Here is a 22,220-nt window from a genome sequence, read left to right on the forward strand (position 1 = left end):
TTGATTTAGAGGGTATATTAGAAGCTATAGCTACACACAAATCCACGTACATATTCTTTTTTTTAAAAAAAAATCATTTTATTGATGTATGATTGACATACAAAAAGCTGAAGATATTTAATGTACACAATCGGATGAGTTTGGAATATACACATATTCTTTATTAACGTGTAGTTCCACCGATGCACAGTCCAAGAGGTATCCAGCTTCCCTGGGTCACTTGCAGCTGACACATGCAGCCTCACTGAGCTTCAGCTGATGAAGAATCAGCATTAGCTCCTGCTCTTCCTGGGACCTTGTTTAAGAACCACCTTCTTTGGCTTTTAACCCAAGGGCTGCCAGCAACACGTGATGTTCTGCACTTTTTAGGCTTTTCCTGGACTCTGGACACCTCATGCTGAAAGTCTCTCTCTGAGGATGATGCTGATTTGACAGATACTCTGGCTGTTTATCTGGCACATGTGGTTTTCCTGAAGGCGATATGTCCCTTGACTGACTTCTAGAACTACCCACATTCTCACAGCCTCTCAGGTTGAGCGCTCAGCCATGTTCTCCTGCTGACACCCAGGTCCTGAGTGATTAAGATTCTTCAACCCACCTTTCTGATTCAGGGCTCTACTTTTACAATGCCATTACTTGTCTTGAATCTCCATCATCTCAAAGGGGCAGGAGGCATTCTTTCTTCTTTTCAGCCTGCTGTACGCAGGAGGTTATCCAGCTGCCAGTTAAATGCTGGGCCCCACCAGGTACGCAGGAGGCACAGCCCCACCCACTAGTAGGTGCACTCCTGGGAGAGCCCTCAGGTCCACATGAAAACAGTAGGATAGGGCTTAATGGTATCCATGGGCTCCCCCATTCGGCCACTGAGCCCCTGGTGCACCTAGGAAGTCACCCTGACACATCATCCCTCCCCCTTCCTCAGAAGGATGGTGAGTAAGCAAGGCCTGTGAATTGGGCAACCCCATGTCGAGGGGCAGGGAACGCACATGAGCTCACAGGGAGGACAGGGAGATGGTCCTGTGAGCAAGAGGGTCTGGCATAGTCCCAGTGGGGAAGCAGGAGACAGGAGAGGAATCAGGGAAAAGGCCCAGGGGAGGAGCCTCGGGCAACAGAAGGGGGTCCAAAGCAGTGTCATCACACGGTTTTCTATTCTTTGCCTAATAAAGTTTCATGAGTCAACTCAAATGTTTGCTCCCACTTCCTGCCCTTAAGGAAGAAGATGGTAGAGGATAGCTCGTCCAAGGATTTGGAATTTGGAAATGGTCAATTTCCAAGTATGGGAAAAATTCATGTAAAATGAGCACTCATACCCTGTCTTCATTCCACCGCTGGCATGGACAACACATTCCAAAGGAGAGTTGAATAACAGAGCATAAAGGGAAATTAGATATGAGATCATTTCGTCAACATCCTCATTTTACAGATGAGAAAACTGAGGCCCAGAGAGGTGCTCAAAATCACCATCAATAATCGCAGAACCGGTGAGACTAGAACTCTGGCTCCTAACTCCCAGTCCACGGGTTTTCTTCCCTTCTACCTGGGGCTAGATTTCCATTCCAGCTGCCATGACTATTCAGGGATAAAGGTTTGCCTTGGAGCGCCCTCCTCTGGCTCTGCACAGCCACTGGAGTAGCTACGATGATGTAGGCCTGGGTTCTTGGACTTGACCATGCAACAGAATCACCTGCAGGTGGTCAAAACAGGCATTGCTGAGCCCACCCTAGAAGTTTCTGATTCAGTAGGCCTGGGGTGGGCCCAATAATTTGCATGTCTAACAAGTTCCCAGGTGAGGCTGATCTGCTGATTCAAAGACTCATTATTGAGAACCTCTGGTGTAGGCAGAGATCTTACGGCTCTTGCAGCAAGAATACCTGGGTTCAAGTTCCAGCTTTGCCACGCATGTACTATAACATTGAACATGATGTTGCTTAATCTCTTGGCATCTCAGTCTCTTCATCTTATGATGGTAACTGTAATAACCACCCATCAGGTAAATGTGTAAAATAAATAAAACACATGTAAAACTATCTGAGGAGTACCGTACTGATGCTGTGTGAATACATAGACTCACAGATATACGACCCTTGTCTGGAGACATAGCGCTGTGGGCCAGGAAATGTCCATGGTAACTGAAGCATTCTCTTAATACTACTCAGTAATACCACAAATGCAGCAGAAATTGTGTTCATTCTTACACAAATATTGCCTGAGGAATTATTAGAGCCCAGCACTGGTTTACAAAGGTGAATGACACACTCTCTGCCCTAGAGGAGCAACTAGGAGGAATTTAAACATGCAAATCCTAATAATTACCCTACTGGGTGGTGAGCCAGGGAAGAAACCCTATGCCTTGGAGCACAGAGCAACCAACCCTGAGGATCAAGTAAGGCTTTGAAGAGGCAGATGACTTTTAAGTAGGCTCTTGAAGGATGAATAGAAGTTCTCTAAGAGAAGAAGTGGCAGTGGGCACTCCAGACAGAGGAAACAGAATATGCAAAGTAGCCACAGAGGCATGAACATGTATAACGTGTCCAGGGCAATAGTGCAGTTTTATGTAGCTACAGCTCAGTGGGTCTGGGAAGAATAGCAGAAGACAGGGTTGGCAAGGAAGGCCAAGGCAAGATTCTGCAGAATCCAGGATGCCAGGCTGAGAAGTTTGGACCTGATCATGAGTCTGATGAGAAGCCATTAGAAGACACCCACCTCCTCCTTGGTGGAGTCCTTGGAAAAAAATCCGTAATGAATCCCCAAGATGAGGATTTATGAGCCCAGGGCCTTCACCACCCTCCTGAGCACCCCCAGTGCCTGCAAGCCTCACCTGCCAGGAAGCCAAGCCCAGAAACGCCTCCTGAATCGGGCGGGGGCCCTCGGGAACCTGGAAGGCGTGAGGAGTAATGGGGCAGCCTCCTACCTCTTACCTTCATCAGATAGGCCGAACTTTCCCGAAGGTTTCCTCATTCCCTCTCCCCATGGGTGTGGAGTCAGCGAGAGAACAAAAGCGTGTTATCTCAACCTAAGAAGTTTTGGGAGCGGAGGAGGGAGGTGTAGGCGCCCTTGGAGGTGGAAGAATGAGCGCTGATGCAATCCCGGAAAACGGTCTGTGGAGACCTACACCTGGGGAGGTGGCCCCTTACCTCACTGACCTGGCTGAGGTATGGAGAGTTCGGGAGCTGGAAGGGGCCTGAGAGGTTGGCTCTCCCAGGTGCCTCCTTTGAAGATGAAATAACAAACACTCAGTGGTCAGGCAAACTGACTGTGATTACTGTCTGTCCCTCTCTCCCCATATCTGACTCCAAGTGCCAGCCTCTGGGAACCTGGTGCTTTCTGTGTCCACTGACCTCCCACCCGCCTCCTGAGTCTCTCCCACACCCCACACCCCATCCCCCCACTCCTCACCCCCCATTCCCCACCCCCCAGCCAAGCCCCTGACCTTCTGTCAGACTCACGCTTTTGTTTCCAAATAGGTAGAAACGAAAATGTGTAGAAAGTGGTCTCTCCTGTTTTTGAAAACTGCAATGGTGTGAAAAGAGGACAAATTGCTATGCTATACTGTGTGGGTTTGGGTTTTTAATCCCAGTTCCTCTATCTTTTGTGGAGGTGGAAGTAAATTGCTCTTGTGGGAATAATCCCTTTTGTTTTTAGGAAAATATTTTAATAGGACTTCGCGTTACGCAGGGATAAAACTTAAACCTGTTCTGGAAAAGAGACAATGCAATTCAGAACAATGTGAAACTACAGGCTCTGTGTCGTTATTATAAAAGGTGGTTTTCTTTTGGAATGAGTGGCATCTCTTCAGGGGTTATGGGGAGTTTTGTTAATGCTGCAGCCTGGCCTTGGCTGTGCTTTGGGGAGTTGAGGGTGGGGCCTGTGTCCACAGTGGGAGAGCGCAGGATTGAGCGGGCGACTGGCAGGGAGGGCAGCCCAGTCTGTGGAGAATTCCCAGGAGTTCTCGTAAACACTGAAGGAGGGAACCCAGGAAGAATGGGGCTGCCACTGGAGCTGTTTCTCTTCCATTGTGGGGTGGGAGCTGTTCCGCTCTCTGGCAGGGCTATGGAAAAAACCTACTGAGCTCCTTCTAAAATGACTACAAAACTGGTCCCTCTATCCCTGGTCCTCCTGCCACTGCCGGCCGAGAACACAGCCTGTTCTTTGACGAGGTCTAGCGTCTGATGGGATGTGGACAAAACCAATAGAACCTCTCAGTTCCTAAATATTGTATTTTATTTTGAAAAATACCTTTTTCATAAATACTTTACTTTGAAAAGGTAAAAACCTTTATTTTGAAAAAAGTTGTTCTAGGACACAGGATCGTCCTGCGATTAAGGATGCATGTCCTACCAGGCGTAGGGAACTGGGTTTGAGTCAGTAACCAAGGGAAAGAATAAATGGACCTTAGGGGGTAAAGGACTTCTGTCTTATATTAGTGTGAAAATTACACTAATCTATTATTTAGATAACAATATATTATAAACATATTTCTATGTACTTATGTTTTGTAACATAAGTATATTATAAAATAATTAAAAATAAGAATTTATAACAGGAAAAATCTATGTTAATATAAATGTAATATACGACTTTATAGAAAATATAAATAATACATACATGTGTAAAAACCATAAATATCACCAATTACCCTATCACCAAAAATTAATTGATGTTAACATTTTGGGATACTGTCTTCAGATCTTCTTCTATGCATATAAACAAATAAATAAGCAAACAACTAACTAGATATATTGACCATCCATTCACACTTACTGTATAATCCCAATGGAAAGAGAACACGCTTCTTTTCCAACAGTTCTAGCAATAGTCCCAGAGCCAACTCTCATTGGCGCAGCTTGGATCATGTACCTATCCCTAAATCTAGAACACACAAAAGCCAATAACCTAAGATATAGGTTAAAACTAAATATATACTTTTATGAGTCATTATACTTAATGAAATAAATGAAACCATGCATGTTCAAGTTTTTTGCAAATGTAAGTAATTATTAAAATCATTAACTATATACGTTATTAATATCATCACTGCCCTTTCTCCATTGTCCTTTTTCCTCTCCTCTTCTCGCTTTATTTGTTTTTCTGCTTTTTCCTCTTCCCACCAAGTCTCCATCATGTCTGGGTTAACTCGGCTGTGGTGGACTAGTAAGTAGACCAAGTGCTATTTATAGCGGTGTTGCCTCAGGCGGTGTGGTGTGTGGTGATATGGGAACACACCATTAAGGGATACTTCTATCTCTCATTACAGCCAAAGTGGCTTCTGAGAACTTTGTCCATGGTGAGGAAGAATGTGGAGAACGCACTCCTCTCTCCCAGCAGAGACAAGCTCTACCTTTTACACCACCTGCTCAACCATTTAGGCATAGATTTGGTAGAATAAGAGTTTGTTACTCAGGGAATATCTGGGATGATGCATTCTTGTCAGTAGACCTACAGAAGGACATTTCAGCTGGAAAGAGACCAGAAAAAAACAATCAACCCAAATCCTGGAGAGGACATCAATGTGAGAATTGGCATTTCAGTTTGGCAAACTGGGTTGGCACAGGTCAGGGACTGTAAGGACAGAGTATCATAAAGTCCTTTATGGAATCTTGGATATGTGAAATAAGTAGTTTGGGAATAATTAAATTCCTACTTTAAAAAGTGGGTGGTTGAAAACACATGTACATTGGAATTGAATAATTAAATGAATGGAAGATGGTGGGAGCCAGATTTCTTATTGTTGGAATAGATGTTTATAGACAAATAAGAGAAGGCTAGAATGATCCATGTGGTAATGAATTAGAATTGAAGACATAAGTGGGAAATCATGCTTAACTTAATATTGATACAGATGGTTACATATGGAAATATTTATAGATATACGTACATACATGGGTTAGTATACACATCTATTTCCTTGCTATGTCAGCTGAGAGGATGTAGAAGCAATGACATCCCAGTAGCAATGAGCACACCTAACACCCAGATCTTGGTTTCTAATACCATTCTCCAATAAAAGGACTGGGTCACCTCAGAGAAATGGTTGATTCTAGAACTGGGGCGGGAAATATAAAGGATGGTCCAGGAGCATCTTATAATGCCAAAAAGTAAGGAAGTACTCAAAACTCCACAATGATGGGGAGAGGTGGTGCGGTAGAGAACACAAAGGAACACGGGAGCCAATTGAAAGAGCTCCTAATGGCTAAAGTTGTAACAATTTGAACGAGAAAATAAGATATTATCATATTATAACCCAAAGTATAAAATGAATATTCATGAGTACATACTAATATGAATAAATAATTGAATAATTAGATAAATGAGGGATAATAGATAAATCTCCCATGTAGAAGAATTCCAAATAACATGTGTAGATACTCTCTGCCTTCAAGGAGGTGGTGCATAACTCCTCAATCCTTAAGTTGTAGATTGCCCATAGTGACTTCCTTCCAAAGAGAACAGTATGGAAAGTAGTGGGGGGAGTAACTTTACAGTGCAGAAACCTGTCAAATACTATCTTAGCCAGGTTATCAGGTCAACATCAACAGTAACAAGTCATGTCGATATACATACTCTTGATATGATGTGATGAGAACAGTGCTTCACCTCTGTGGTCTTCCTCCCCCAAAAATCCATACTCCAAGTCAGATCGTGAGAAAAACATCAGACAAATCCCAGCTGAAGGTCAGTCTACAAAATAACTGGCCAGTACTCCCCCACACTACTGAAGTCATCAAAAACAAGGAAATTTTGAGAAACTATCACAGTCAAGAGGAGCCTAAAGAAGCATGACAACTAGATAACGTAGTATCTTGGATGTGATCCTGAAACAGAAAAAGGAAATGAAAAAAACTGAGGAAAACTGAATAAAGATTGGACTTAACTAATAATGGTGTACCAATATTGGTCCATTAATCGTGACAAATGTGCCATACTAATGTAAGATGTTAATAATAGAAAGAGGGCTTCCTTGGTGGCGCAGTGGTTGAGAGTCCGCCTGCCGATGCAGGGGACGTGGGTTCGTGCCCCGGTCCAGGAGGATCCCATGTGCCGCGGAGCGGCTGGGCCCGTGGGCCATGGTCGCTGAGCCTGTGCGTCTGGAGCCTGTGCTCCGCAAGGGGAGAGGCCACAACAGTGAGAGGCCCGCGTACCACAAAAAAAAAATGGTTAGCAGTATCTCACCCAGGGTCTCAGAATGCTTTTGAGATGCAGCCATTGCATACCTGACCTTCCTACCTCCAGTCTTACCCCATCCAATCCATTCTCCACACCGCAGCCAGAGTGATTTCTCCAGAGCACACATTGGACCATGCTTAAAACACCACAGTGATTCCATTAGGTGCTAAAAGGCCTTTGCTGCTCTAGTTCCGTGTTTGTCTCCAGCTGCCCTTCTCACCGCTCCTGCTCTGTCTTTCTGCCAGTCATGCTGCACTGGTTTGCAGATCCTCAGTATGAACCGTTCTCCTGCCCTGGGCTTTTGCATATGCTATTTCCTCTACCTGGACACTGCTCATCTTTCCTCTTCCCCTCCTCCTCTTTCTTTTTCTTCTTCTTCAAGATAACACCTTCTAGGGCTTCCCTGGTGGCGCAGTGGTTGAGAGTCTGCCTGCCAATGCAGGGGACACGGGTTCATGCCTGGGTCCGGGAAGATCCCACATGCCGCGGAGCGGCTGGGCCCGTAAGCCATGGCCGCTGAGCCTGCGCGTCCCGAGCCTGTGCTCCACAACGGGAGAGGCCACAACAGTGAGAGGCCCGCGTACCGCAAAAAAAAAAAAAAAAAGATAACACCTTCTAATCACTTAGGACTCAGTTCAGGCATGACCTCCTCCAGGGAGCCTTTCCTGGCTCCAGGAGATGGGGTGCTCCCTTAGCCCCTGATGTTCCCTCACAGAGAATATATCAGCCTGCTGGCCACGGGCCTTTTCTTTCTCCACTCTAGACTGCAAGTTGAGTTCTGGAAGGGCCAGGATTGTGGAGCTTTTTTGCTACTGTACCCTCAATCCCTAGCACATGCCTGATATACAGAGAGACTCAGTAGCTATTTATTAAATAAATGAACAGTGGGCAGAGGTAGGGATTATATCACCTTTATGTTACTGGGGAAGAACAGAAGCCTAAAGATAGTCAAGAAACAATACAGAATCGGATGGAGGTAAACTCCTTAAAATCTGGCCTCTTAGCCAGGGATCTGGTCCCAAGGTCTCATGGACCCATAATGAGCTGTCTAAAACAAACAAAGCTGACCATGTCCCTCACATGTAAAAAACAGATGATCTTTAGGAGTTTTATAAGCAAAGCAGTGCAAACGGGAGCTCCTTGGAGTTCTTTGTCTAGGAGTGTCAGTGGGTTGGGTGGCCAAAACCATGTAGGATGGTGAGAGATAAGTGTGTCCCTGACATCAGCCCTTCCCTCCTAGGCTTCTTCCCAAAAAGTCCACACTGAGTGTGTGCTCAGGTGACCCTGGAAAGGGGTCTGTGCTCCCCAACCTTCTCCACTATGCCTAGCAGAGTGAAAGCCGGCTTTCTGGAGCAGAAAGCTCCGTCCTGGGACAGGGGAGGATGCTGGGGGGGAAGGGGACAGTGCAGAAGGGCAGGGGCATAACAGATGAGGCTAAATTAATTTTGGAAACCATTAAATCTTTGAAAAGAGAGCGTGTTTTCAGCAGGGACAGTGAATCACTGTGATTTGCAGAAACAGGCACAAAGCAATTAGCCATCTGGATGCTGTGGCTTCCAGCCCCCCAGCGGAAACTTCAAGTGAGCGGAAGGCTGGTCATTACCCAGCCCAGGCCCAACTCTCCAGTCCCCACAGATAAGTCTGTGCCTCCAGCCGGCTGGGAGCCCAGAGGCCTAGGACACGGGGCAAATTGGCAAGAGTCACAGAAGAATGGGCAGGAAATTCAACACCAGCCACAGGGAGCCAGTACTACTTCCTTCTTCCTGTGAGCGCCTCTCAAAATCCATCGTGACTGAGTGAGCAGTTCATTCACTTGGCAAGCATTTGTTAATCACCTACTATCTCCCAGACCGTGTGCTAGCACATAAATTATGTCATTTAATCCTCATGACATGCATATGAGGAGTTCCACCTGTGGCACAATTTCAAGGGGACTCATCACATGGTATTCCATGTAAATAGCACCCCCTGGAGTTATAAAGCAGAGTAGCCTTGCTGGGAGAGATTATTATCTTTTTAAATTAAATTTATTTAAACTAAAAAAACCCCCATAGTTCACCCATTATAAAAAAATTTGTTATCTTTTTTAGTGAATGAGGAAATAAAAGCTAAAAGAGAGGGCGTGAACTTGCTCAAGGTAAGTGGCAGGATTGAGAATGGAACTCAGAATTCCGTGCCCTTTCCTAGATGATCTATATTTGCCAATTACTGCTCTATCTGGCTCATCAAGTTTTGAGAACCAAATAATACACATAATAATGGATGTGAAAGGATTTATAAACCGTAAGGTGCCACACACAGCTGAGCTATTTTTATAAAGTAGTTACCCTGCTTCCTTTGGAACCCTGTAATCTTCAGGCACTGCTCCTCCATTCATTCCTAGAAACTGCTGGAGAATACTGGACAAGCCCTTCCAGGAAAAGGGTCAGCCAGCCTCTCCAGGAGGAGAACGTACCACTGACCAGAAAGAGTGCTTTGCTCGAGCAAGCCTGACTGGTCTGGACTGTGCTGTGATTTGCAGACTGCGATGGTTTTGGCCCGTTTGCACCACCAGTTTGCACCACGTGTGGCAGAAAGGCCAAATGGAGCAAGATGCTGCCAGAGGGAGCCTGCTTCCAGCGAAGGGGAGAGAAGCCAGGAAGGGAGACACCACCTAGACTGACCAGAGGTGCCCAGGTCCTCTCGCCTGCCTGAGTGGTGGTGAGACCATTGACCAATCACTTCCGGCTCCATGCATGGGTAAAGAATTGCCTCTCCAGAGCCTCCGCTGAGAGCTGGTTCGCCCAGCTTAGGACTCTGCTGAGGCCTACGAAACCCCAGACCTGGGCAGCCAGAGGGTTTTCATTTGCTGTCTGCATCTGCAGTCCATCCAGCTGCTGCTGGGAGTACCAGCTCTCTGACCAGGAAAAAGTTGAAGGGAATGCAGAGAGCATGGACCGGGAAGCAGATTACCTGGGTGAGAAGCCCAGCTCTGCCTCTCCCTGGCCAGGACCTTCGGCAAGGTTATTGACCTCTCCCCTTGCTTTCTTCACGTATAAAGTGGGGTTAATGTCTCTGGCCTCACAAGGTGATGGTGAAGCCTGAAAGAGATCACAGGTGCCCTTGGGGAATAGGCAGGTAATAGAAGGAGTGAAGAGAACTTCAACAATAAAGTTTCCTGACTTACCATGGCTGCCACACAGAACGCAGGCTCAGGGTTGCCAGATCTTTTCATTTGTCAAGAAAAATCAGAAGTCTGGATTTTTACATGAACTTTTCCAATTGTCAACAGCCTGTGAGGACAGAACAGAGCTTGACTGCTGGTGGCCAGAGCATGAACTCAGGTGATGACCACATGCCTGCTGGTCTCTGGGCTCACTCTGTGCTCAAAGTATTAGCATCCTTCCTCGTCTCCCTGCTTTACTCCTTTCTGGTTGGCTCCCTAAGGCTCTGCCCTTCCCAGGTGGTGTCGGTTACCACATTGTAAACTGAGCTGGGGTCGGCTCAGCCCTGGCGTGGCTTGAACCCAAGGCCCTGGAGCTGAGGGAGGGCAGGTCCTCTGGGGCTCTGAGGACAGGTGTTCTCAACAGAAGCAAGCTGGGTACAGGATGGCCACCTGGGAGCCCCACCGAGCCTCTTCCCCAAGAGGGAGAGAGAAGGTTGAGGAACAGGGATCTCCAGCTACAAAATGAATGAATGAATGAACAAATGGACAAGCCACTGCTGCCTCAGGCAGAACTTTGCCTGGCAGCTGGGGATCAGGATTGAAGATTCTGTTCCTCTCCATCACGTTGACGGAACTCCTAGAAGGCCTCTTGCAAAGGTCGGCGGGGCCTTGGGCTGGGAGTCCTTGCGGAACAAACAGGCTCAGGGCCAAGTGAAGCAAGATGCTTTCCAGCTCCCCATCTCCATCTCCTGCCTGATTAGAATTCGCGGCAGCCTTCTCTCCCCAATGCCTTCCAGAGAACCGAGCTGGGGCTGCCGGAAGCTGGAGGGCAGGGCACGGGAGAGGGAGGGGTATAGGGGTGGGCTCTTGCATCAAAGTCCTTCCCAGAAAGGGGCAGCTCCTTCCTAGCACTGGGCCTGCTGGTCTCCCCCACCCGCCCTTTCCCGGACATCCCCACGTCTCTCTTTGCAGCCTTTCCCAGGCGGGGCCCAGGCTGGTCGAGGCCTCAGGAGTCCTCTGTGAAGCCACAACAGGAAGCACTTGGCCCTGAGACACACCCTCTCGTTCCCTCTTAGCAGTTCCCAGGAAAGGGTGAGGGAGAAGTCCCCACAGAGCCAGTCTTTCTCGGGGCACTTCCCAGGAAATCCTCCAGGTGGGGAATCTTCCACTGTGGTGTCCCCTCCCTAGTTCCTTCAGCTTCCCCTAAGCTCCTCCCCTGAGGTTGTGCCCTGGCCGGGCTTCTCCGGTCTGCAGCTGCCAGACCTGACCTCAGCGCCCACCAAATGGACACTGGAAGCTCAGCCAGCCAGACGTCAGATAAACCTAAACTGAGGGGCATTTTACAAAGCCACAGAAGGATAAAGAAGGGCTGAGGAACTGTTCCAAACTGGAAGAGACAAAGACAACCTAATGCAATGCGTGATCCTGGGTTGCATCTTGGATCAGGAAAAAAAATTGCCGCTTTAAAAGGACATAACTGGCAAAATTTAAATATAGACCATATAATAGGTGGTAATATTATACCCATGTTAAATTTCCTAAATTTGATCATTGAAATGTAGTTATGAAAAAGAATGTCCTTGGTCTGTTTTCTCTGAAGTATTTAGGGATAAAGGGGCCTGTCTGCAACTTAACTCTCAAATGGTCCAGAAGTAATAATATGCACATTAATATTCCTCAAAGAGTTAAGCATACAATTAGCATGAGACCCAGCAATTCCATTCCTAGGTATATACCCAAGAGAAATGAAAACTTATGTCCACACACTTGTACACAAATGTTCATAGCAGCATTATTCATAATAGCCAAAATGTAGAAAAAACCCAAATGTCCATCAACTGATGAATGAATAAATAAAATGTAGCATACATCTATATACTGGAATGTTACTTGGCTGTAAAAAGGAATGCAGTGTGAAAGGATAAATCTTGAAAACATTATGCTAAGTGAAAGAGCGAGTCACAAAAATGACATATATAATTCCATGTCCAAAATGTGTTGAACAGAATAGGCAAATCTATAGAAACAGAGAGCAGATTCATGGTTTCTTAGGGCTGGGGGGAGTGGGGTTTATGGGGGAGATATCTAAAGGATATAGGATTTCTTTTTTGAGGTGACAAAAATGTTCTAAAGTTGACTGTGGTGATAGTTGCACATATCTGTGGATACACTAAAAACCATTGAACTGTACACATTAAATGGGTGAATTGTATGAGACGTAATACTTCAATAAAGCTGTTATAAAAAATAATAGAGGCGTCGGCGTCGCTCCGGCGTTAGGCCGGCTTCTCTCCACGGGCCGCGGATGAAGTGTGGGTAGCCTAGGGTGCTGTAAGGGCCGCCCGGCGCGCTAAGGACCGCTAGCCACGCGGCGTCGGCTGGACGCCAGAGCGTCCGAGTCGTTGTGTCGTGACAACGACTCTGGTGGCTGTCTCAGCGACAGCAGGTGCGGCCGCTTCAGCCCCAGGCGGGCTTGGCGGCTGACTGGCGAGTCTCTGCTCACGCCCAGCCCTTTCCTTCCTGTACCCGGCGCCAAGCAGCGACGCTGAGCCGACCGCCGGAGCGACGGGCAATGGCGGCCTCGACGGCCTCGCACCGGCCCATCAAGGGGATCCTGAAGAACAAGAGCGCTGCGACTTCCTCTGTGTTGGCATCGGCCGAACAGCCCGGCAGGAGTGTCGACGAAGAGCTGAGTAAAAAGTCCCAGAAGTGGGATGAAATGAACGTCCTGGCGACATATCATCCAGCAGACAAAGACTATGGTTTAATGAAAATAGATGAACCTAGCACTCCTTACCATAGTATGGTAGGTGATGATGAAGATGCACTGAGTGATTCAGAAACCACTGAAGCCCTGACCCCAGATATCTTAGCTAGGAAATTAACTGCTGCTGCTGAAAGCTCAGAGCCAAAGTGTCGAGTTCGTGAACAAGAAAGCAGTGGAGATGAGGATAGTGACCTCTCACCTGCAGAACGAGAAAAAAAGCGACAGTTTGAAATGAAAAGGAAGCTTCACTACAATGAAGGACTGAATATTAAATTAGCTAGACAATTAATTTCAAAAGACCTACGTGATGAGGAGGAGGATGAAGAAATGTCAGAGACTGCAGCTGGAGAAAGCATGAATACAGAAGAATCAAATCAAGGATCTACTACATGTGACCAACTGCAAAACAAATCACAGAGCTCATAGAAGGGATTCGTTCAGCACAGTAATTGTCAGATACAAACCGTTACTATAACATACTGCTTCTTGTTCTCTACAATTCATGACTTAAGTACCAAAATGCGTACCAGTTATTATATATTGCCAAGAATTAAATAACTTTAGAGACTAAATAGACTGAAAATGCCTAATTGATACATATATTCTTGTGCCTAGTACTTCACCACAAATACAGCATAATGTCATCAGTCCAAAACTACATTACTTTTGTAAGAACACTGGTTAATTTGTATAAGATATATAGCTTTTTATGCTTTAGAAGTTAATATCTTTTGGGGAGGGAGAAGGGATCTAATTTATTTTCTTCACTTCTAGATGTGATAGCTCTTATAAAAATTAGGTTTTTTTAAAATCAAAATCCAATTGGAACAACAGATCATACAGGCTGATAAATATTCAGTCTGAAAAGTATTTTAACATGCATCTTCAACTTGTCTGTTTAATTGAAAAGAATTATAAGAGTTACTGTTGCATTTTCTGGTATACTACCTTTAAAATTCCTGTTGAGTTTCTTTTATGTTTACAAGGAAAGGATTAAACTTTTTCTCATCAAAATTAGCTTTTTCCACAAATAAATTATCAGGTTAAACTTGCACTAACGTCTGCTCTGACTTTTTTTTTGTACTCTCGATGGGCAGACTTCAGATCAGTTTTTTAAATAAATATAATTCTAATATAGTCTCAGCATTCCCTTTATCTACTTGTCTTAACTTCCTACCTTTGTTTCTTACTCCTTTCCACGCATATGCACAGAATCCTTTACCTTTATAAAGGATCATAAAGATTGTCGTGACATTAGGAACTTTTCCTTTTCTCACATATTCTGTCATTTGCTGCAACAATGAAAATCTTATTTTGACTATCAATGCCTATTAGTTCTTCTAATACATGGAGAAAATAGATTGAATAGCAGCAGTACTATAGACAGGAAATACAATTCAACTGCAGAATTTCTACACCTCTGTGATTTACAGCTTGCTAATTAAAGTGCTATTATTAGTTTATTGTTTGACTTAATTAGACCTTAGAAAACAACTAACTGAGGCTTTGGGGGGTTTTTTTTTCATGATGAGAGAATTGTGTGTAACCAGTGATATGATGATAGTTCCTGAATGTATAGACAGAAGTAAATCTGAACACTTTTTAAAATTTAAAAACCTTAAATAGTTCCTGCTTTAAGGGAATATCATAATGTATACTATGACAAATGTACTTTATTCTTCTAACACAGTAAGATTTGGACTTCTTCCCTGAAATGAAGTGCAGTTCCTGTGTATCTTAGTTTAGTGATGGTTTCATTTCTAGTCAATTATTTGTATCTTAATTTTTTGTTAGTACCAAAGGAATCCATTATATGAACAGACTTTTAAAATAATTTCTGTATACTGTATGTATGTATGAATTGGCTTTTATTGAACAGCTTTTCTTCCACTTGCAAGTTTATAGAAATATCAATATGTCAAAATAAATAAGAAGTGGGAGGAAAAAAAAAAATAATAATAATAATACATATATATGAAGAGAGAGAAAGAAAGTGAGTGATAAGGCAAATGTGGCAAAACATTAATGACTGCTAAATCTTGGAGAAGGATATTCAGAAGTTCATTATACTATTCTGAGTTTGAAATTATTTCAAAATAGAAGGTCGATTTTTTAAAAGGAGATATTTTCCTTTTACCTATCTTCCATCTAAAGGGTGGTTGCAGAGAGGCTATAGTACAGGCTCTTGAGTCTGACAAGGGTGGGCTCCAAGTTCAACCCCACTATTTACTAATTGTGTCACCTTGAGTGAGTTACTTGATCTCTCTGGACCTCAGTTTCCTCATCTGTAAAATGGTAATAATGCCAATATTACTTACCAAAGAGAACTGTTGTGAGCATTAGAGACAGTACATATAAAGTCCTTAATTTTTTTATGTGGTAAGTGCTCAAAAATTATTAGCATTATTACTCATTCCAAAACAATTTAAAAATAATTTAAATTTAGTTTGCCTTTGGTATTACAAAAGTAATACCTGCTCATTATGGAAGTTTTGGAGAATGCAGATATACAAACAAAGAAATAAAAATCACCTGTAAAGCCCAAATTCTGTGAAAATCGTTGTTAACATTTTGGGATATAACTGGATTGTGATACATTTACAGTGTACACAATACAATATTTAGCAAATTGTACATATTATTTTGCAACATGCTTTGTTCACTGTACATAACAGACATCTGCTGAGTATTTAGCAAGTACTGGGTTTAATGTTGAGGAGTCTGAAATGAATAAAACAGATATCAGCCCTTAGGAGCAAAATCTAGAAGTAAGACAGACTCATTAGCCAATAATTAGAGGACAATTTGATGAGAGTCACTCACATTGAAAAAGAAGAAAGAAAAGGGCCTGCCTGACTCGGCCTACAGATAGAAGGGCTTTTCAGAGGTTCTCAGTAGATATGAAATAGGAGGGCAGGGGGCAGGGCACAACCTTTAAAAGAATGACATAGCCACAGGACACGACATAAATGGTTAGAACCAACTAGGTCCAAGATGGCAGACAAGACTTCCACTGGAGAAACTGAGTTATTTGTAGTGAGGTGGATGGACCTAGAGTCTCTCATACAGAGTGAAGTAAGTCAGAAAGAGAAAAACAAATACCGTATGCTAACACATATATATGGAATCTAAGAAAAAAAAAAAAAAGGTCATGAAGAACCAAGGGTTAAGACGGGAATAAAGACACAGACCTACTAGAGCATGGACTTGAGGATATGGGGAGGGGGAAGGGTAAGCTGTGACAAAGTGAGAGAGTGGCATGGACATATATACACTACCAAACGTAAGGTAGATAGCTAGTGGGAAGCAGCCGCATAGCACAGGGAGATCAGCTCGGTGCTTTGTGACCGCCTGGAGGGGTGGGATAGGGAGGGTGGGGGGGAGGGAGACGCAAGAGGGAAGAGATATGGGAACATATGTATATGTATAACTGATTCACTTTGTTATAAAGCAGAAACTAACACACCATTGTATAGCAATTATACTCCAATAAAGATGTTAAAAAAATAATTAATTAATTAAATAATAAAATAAAATGTAAAAAAAAAAGACTTCCACTAGACCTTGAGCCTCAGTACACACTCACTGTAACGCATCAGCATGCTAAATGACACACCCACAGGCGCCATGACAGTTCCAAGGCCAACCATAAAAGGTCAACAAGTGGGTGGTGGCCCAAATCCTGGAAATCCCGCCCCTTCCCTAAAATAGCTAGAATACTCCTCCCACTCATTAGCCTATGAAATTACCCACCCCTATAAAAACTGACAACCCCATACCCTGGTACCATTCTCGCCTTCTGAGATGGCCCACACTCTGTCTGTGGAGTGTGTTTCCCTCTAAATAAATCCACTTCTTACCTATCACTTTGTCTCTCACTGAATTCTTTCTGTGATAAGACATCAAGAATCTGAGTTTCATTAAGTCCTGAGACCAGGTGTGTGATCTCAGTTAGAAGACTGTGAGTTCAAGTCCCAATCTAAGTTGCACGGTTTCAGATAGACATTTCAGACAGAGAAATGGGGAAGTGCTGTCTGGACAGGGGAAACAGTAAGTGCAGACCAGCTGGGGCAGGTTCATGGAGTGTTTCGTAATGGATCACAGTAGGAGCAGTGTGGCTGGAACCAGATCATAAGGGGCCTTGAATGCCATGCCCATGTTTCTGGACTATAGCACTGCCCTCAAGGGTTAGAATAATCCTTCAGTCTTCTAACTCTCCCTCTTATAACACAGCGTTTAGAGTCCCTAGTTAGGAAGCAGATTGGCTGAGTTCATATCCTGGCTGTGTAGCTTACCAGCTGTGTGACCTTGGGCAAGGTATTTAACCTCTCTGAACTTTGATTTCTCATGTAGACAATGGGAAAAATAACAGACCCAAGTTCACTGGATTGTTGTGAGGATTAAATGAATTTACAGTACATGTAACAAGCTTACAGTAATGTCTGGCACAGAGTAAGCCCTAAGTATTTGTTATTACTTTTCACCTATCATCACCTCAACCCTCTCTTCTAGCAGCTGACTCTCCAGTAATTTAACTCCAATAATATAGAGCAAGGTGGGATGCCCAGGGCTCCAGGGATCACAGAAGCAGGCTGTTTACCAGAGCTGGAGCCAAAAGCCCCTTCCAGCCAAGCCCTGGGAGTGGGAAGAGGTCAAATAAAGGAGGCTCCTTACTTCCAGGAGCCCTCACTAACATCTGATCCCCCTCTATGGGGGAAGTTGTCCCCTGGGGCTGGGACTGGGCCCACACAGCTGTCTCCTCCCTCGAAGGGAAAGCTATGATGGGAACACTTTTCTCTAGGGAGGAAATGGGCAGGGAATGACATTTGTGTCCCCACCAGTATGCAAATCATCTTGTGAGACAAATGATTTTGCAGGAAAACACATCCTGTTCCCTCCACAACATTTCCCTTGACGTCTGGGGGGAACCTGTTGGGATGATCAGGGTCAGAGCAACTGCTCAGGGAGCTCCTGACTACCAGCCCGTATCCCCCAGGAGCCAGAGGGCTGGTGAAGACAAGAACCTATAGGCTGGGCACCCCAGGGCTTGGCTCATGTCCCCTCTCCAGCCAGGTTCCTCCAGCCCACAGGGAAGAGAGAGGAGGTCTGGTGGAGCAGTGTCTGAGGAGCCAGTAATCCTGGCTTCTAGGGCTGACTCAGCCCCTAATCCACTATGGACAAGTCATTTCTCTCTCTAGGTCTTAGTTTCCTGATCTATAAAATAAGTTGGTTAAATCAGATCAAGTGTTTGCTTAAACATAGACCCTTAAATCATAAATGGGTCCAGGAAGTTGGTGCTGCCCTCAATTGTATGCAAACCTCTTTGCATGTGTGTATTTTTCTGGGGAAGCGTGCAAAGCTGTCATCAGTTCACCGTGGCAGGGGCAGGGGTGGTTCCTGTTAGTCAGACAAAAGGTTGGGTGACCTCTGTGGTCCCTTGATCTGACTACTGGATAGATGGAAGCTTCTTGAGGACAAGGATGTGTCTTATAACAACAGCATAACCTGCTATCTGACAGACAGGAGCTGCTCAATAAATATTTTGAATGAATGAATGACACTCATCAAATGCTGGGTAATGATGACAGCAAAGGATGGAGGTGCTCATCAGTGCAGACTCCCAGCTGTGGGAGTTGAGGTGGCCAGCGGTGACAAGGCTGGGGAGGGGACAAGCTGGCGGGAAGTGAAGGAAAGCTATCTGAAGACCCATCCTGGAATCTGCACAGTTCGTGGGTTACCTGGCTTGGGTTTCTCGTCTCCACCAGACATGCACACCTCTAGCTCCTCTTGGTTTCTTACGGAAGACTCAGGCAAACCAGACTCAGCCCAGCATTCTGCAAGTAAATCGGTTTGGTTGCCACAATTAAAATTCTCAAGTTTCTCCAACCAGAAAATCCATCGAACCTAAAGACAGGCTCACTGCCTGGTCTCTTGAGGGTCACTGGAGCAGGAGTGAAAGTAAAGCAGGGGGCAATCTGTCCCCTCGACCAGGATACCTCCAGCCCTGCCGCCTCAGCACCCTCCCTCACGGCCCCACTTGGACTCTTGGCTGAACTCCTTCACCCTGCAGCATCGTTGTGTTTCCTCCCTCCACTCCATTGCCTAGAAATATACACTGGTTTCTACACTGGCCTCTCCTGGCCTTAATTAAAATGCCTTCACAAGTTTTTTATGACCTGGAAAAATGCTTGTGATTTGGTGTTATGTGAAAAAAAAAAAGAGAGAGAGAGAGAGAGAGAGATACAAAATTGTATATCTACAATGAAGTCTCAACCCCCAAAAATAAACTATATAGAAATATGGATGCTATATACATTATAATATTATAGTATCAGTATATTATATATTTATGTATATGTTTGTATAATATTATAATATTCAATGCTCTGTCTTAAGACAATATTATTTTCCCCCTATTTCTCCATTCAGAAAGCATGCTCAAGTGAGAGGCATTCTGGGAACTCAACAGCAAAGGAGGCATAGGGGCTGGGGTGTGTGCATGGCAGCGGAGATCATGAACAGGATAACTGCATGGTCCGGGACACAGAGGTCCTGGACAGGCACGCTCTGGACCTGGCTAAAGGAAGCTCATCCCACCATCATGCTCTTGGGAGGGCCGGCCCGGGAAGAAAGGTTCCAGCTGGTTGGGCCCTTCCAGGGAAGACCTCAGCCCATAGGAAGTAGGGAGGTGGGGTGTGTGCAGGACCCAGCAGGATCAAGTTCTCTTGTAGAGGGGGTGACAGGGGCTGGGGTCAGGCCTGGGGCTCCCACATCTAGTCCAGGTCATTGTCAAACTGTCCCAGCCTTTGTCATGGCAACTCCCTGGCCTTGGGAGGAGGAGTCCTGAGCTGGTGGTTTGTCTTCCTCTTCCTTTCTCCCTCTGCCCTTGCTGAGAGCATTGGGAGGAGTTGCCTTTGCAGCGATCCATTTGTAGATTACTATTAATCATAGACTATTGTAGTGTAGTGTTGTCTCCATTCAACCAACATCTATTATTATACCGAGTGCCTACTATATACCCAGAACTTCCACGGGTTCTGGGTATATAGCAGTGAGCAGAACAAATCCTTATCCTATATCGTAATAGAAATATATTGGACAAATTTTTTCAGCCTTGGATAACACCTACATAAACCCACAATGACAATGCTGGCTCAAAAGCTTTCACTATAGGGACTTACCATTTTGTCTGCCTAGAACAGCACCTCCCTTTTTTGGGGGAACAGCTCTTTCACCACTCCAACATGTAATTATGGAAAGAGCTGCCAATCAAGTGTGTTGCTCCCCTGTTCACAGGGCTGAATGTATAACCCACGTGGGGCCAGTTGTAAAACCCTAGGGGTGCCTTGACCACAGTCCATTGGTCTAGGGATAGTCACATGACCCAAGTTGAACCAATTAGAATGCTTCCATAGCTTTTTCTTTTTAAGTTTTAAAAATTAAGTTTAAATACATAAATTATACATAAATGTGTTATCATTGAAAAAATTCAAATCTGACAGTCTCCTACGATCTCCACCCCTAATCTTAGTCTCTCACCAGAACTTTTTCTATGCATTTGGATACAATTAGAAATATATGTTGTAAACATACCCACAGGTATATCTATCATTACTTCAATGTTTTGTTTTTGGTTATGCTTAAGTTACACCATATTATGTGTCATTCTGCAAATTACTTTTTTCATTTACCAAGATATCTTAGGGGCTTATGTCAGTACATATTTCATTCTTTTTAACAGTTTCCATATTTTCAGAGTATAAAATGTACCATGGTTTAAAGATGGACATTTAAGTTATTCCTAATTTTGTGCTACAAATAACATTCCAAATAACCCTTGCCGATATTTCCTTATGCACATGTTTGAGAGTTACTGGTCAGGATTTTGAGAAGTGGCATCATCAGAGCAATAGTATCCACATTTAAAATCAGAATAGAGGGAATTCCGTGGCCATCCAGTGGTTAGGACTCTGCACTTTCATTGCCGAGGGAACAAGTTCAATCCCTGGTCCGGTAACTAAGATCCCGCAAGCCACACAGCGTGGCCAAAAAATAAATTAAAAAAATATAAAATCAGGGCTTCCCTGGTGGCGCAGTGGTTGAGAATCTGCCTGCCAATGCAGGGGACATGGGTTCGAGCCCTGGTCTGGGAGGATCCCACATGCCGCGGAGCAACTGGGCCCGTGAGCCACAACTACTGAGCCTGCGCGTCTGGAGCCTGTGCTCTGCAACAAGAGAGGCCGTGACAGTGAGAGGCCCGCGCACCGCGATGAAGAGTGGCCCCCGCTTGCCACAACTAGAGATAGCCCTCACACAGAAACGAAGACCCAACACAGCAAAAATAAATTAATTAATTAATAAACTCCTACCCCCAACATCTTCTAAAAAAAACATATATATATATATATACAAAATCAGAATAGACAGTGCCAACTGTCCCTCCAAAATGGCTGGGACAATTTACAACCCCCCAGCAGTGTATCAGAGCATTAGTGTCTCCATTTTCCCATTCCTTCACTGATAGCTGAGAGTATCAGAGTTTAACATTTTTGAAATCTGACAATTGAAAAATGGTATGCTGCTGTTTGCCAAGATGTCTCAGGGGTTTATGTCAGTAGTGGAGCTGGTGGGAGGAGCTCTCTGTGCTCCGGCATAGCCCTGAGAGCTGCAGTGGAACCAACACCCAAGAGGGGAGGGAGGGGGCAAGTCCCGAGGGTGTCCATGGACCCAGTTGTTCCCTCTCTGCTGTCTCCACAGTCAGCTCATGTGAGCCAGCACCTCCTTTGGGGCTCAAACTAACCACAGCTGTGTTTCTGTTACTTTCAGCCAAAAGATTGAACTCCTAATTAAAAGGTACAAATGACCATTGTGTCTGTGATCCATGTCACTGAGTTCACAGCGCTTACACTGATTCTCTAGCCTCTCTCATTGTTCCTTTTTTTCTTTTCTTCTCTTCTCTTCTCTTTTCTTTTCTTTTCCTTTCCTTTCCTCTCTCCTTGCTCTCCTCATTCACACATCTCTCGCCCTAGGCAACATATTCGTGTGTCCAGATCACCCCGGAAGGTCCTTTTCAGGAAAGGTAGGGCAGAGCAGCAAATAAAGCCCCTGGGAACAGTGGACGGAAAGAGCATTTGCCTGACTCCC

General features: G+C 44.8%; 1 protein-coding gene and 1 long non-coding RNA gene across 2 annotated transcripts; one reads left to right on the forward strand and one right to left on the reverse strand.

The window, feature by feature from the left end:
• Nucleotides 1-3,399: 3,399 nt before the first annotated feature.
• LOC125960897 (uncharacterized) lies at nt 3,400-22,020 on the reverse strand. The gene is made up of 3 exons (XR_007471038.1): nt 18,815-22,020; nt 6,562-10,436; nt 3,400-4,869 (listed from the first exon to the last, which is right to left on the reverse strand). It is a non-coding gene; the product is annotated as an uncharacterized LOC125960897 (long non-coding RNA).
• Nucleotides 12,570-14,130, forward strand: LOC101277822 (protein phosphatase inhibitor 2). Its single transcript, XM_004268161.4, has one exon. It carries the CDS (start codon nt 12,882-12,884, stop codon nt 13,500-13,502), a length of 621 nt encoding a protein of 206 aa, XP_004268209.1. The 5' UTR covers nt 12,570-12,881; the 3' UTR covers nt 13,503-14,130.
• Nucleotides 22,021-22,220: the final 200 nt, after the last annotated feature.

The sequence above is a fragment of the Orcinus orca genome, chromosome 13 (genome assembly GCF_937001465.1).
Source record: "Orcinus orca chromosome 13, mOrcOrc1.1, whole genome shotgun sequence".
Classification (NCBI taxonomy): domain Eukaryota; kingdom Metazoa; phylum Chordata; class Mammalia; order Artiodactyla; family Delphinidae; genus Orcinus; species Orcinus orca.

Excerpts from the sequence above, each read along its gene's own strand:
- LOC101277822 (XM_004268161.4), top strand. The coding sequence starts at position 12,882 with ATGGCGGCCTCGACGGCCTCGCACCGGCCCATCAAGGGGATCCTGAAG.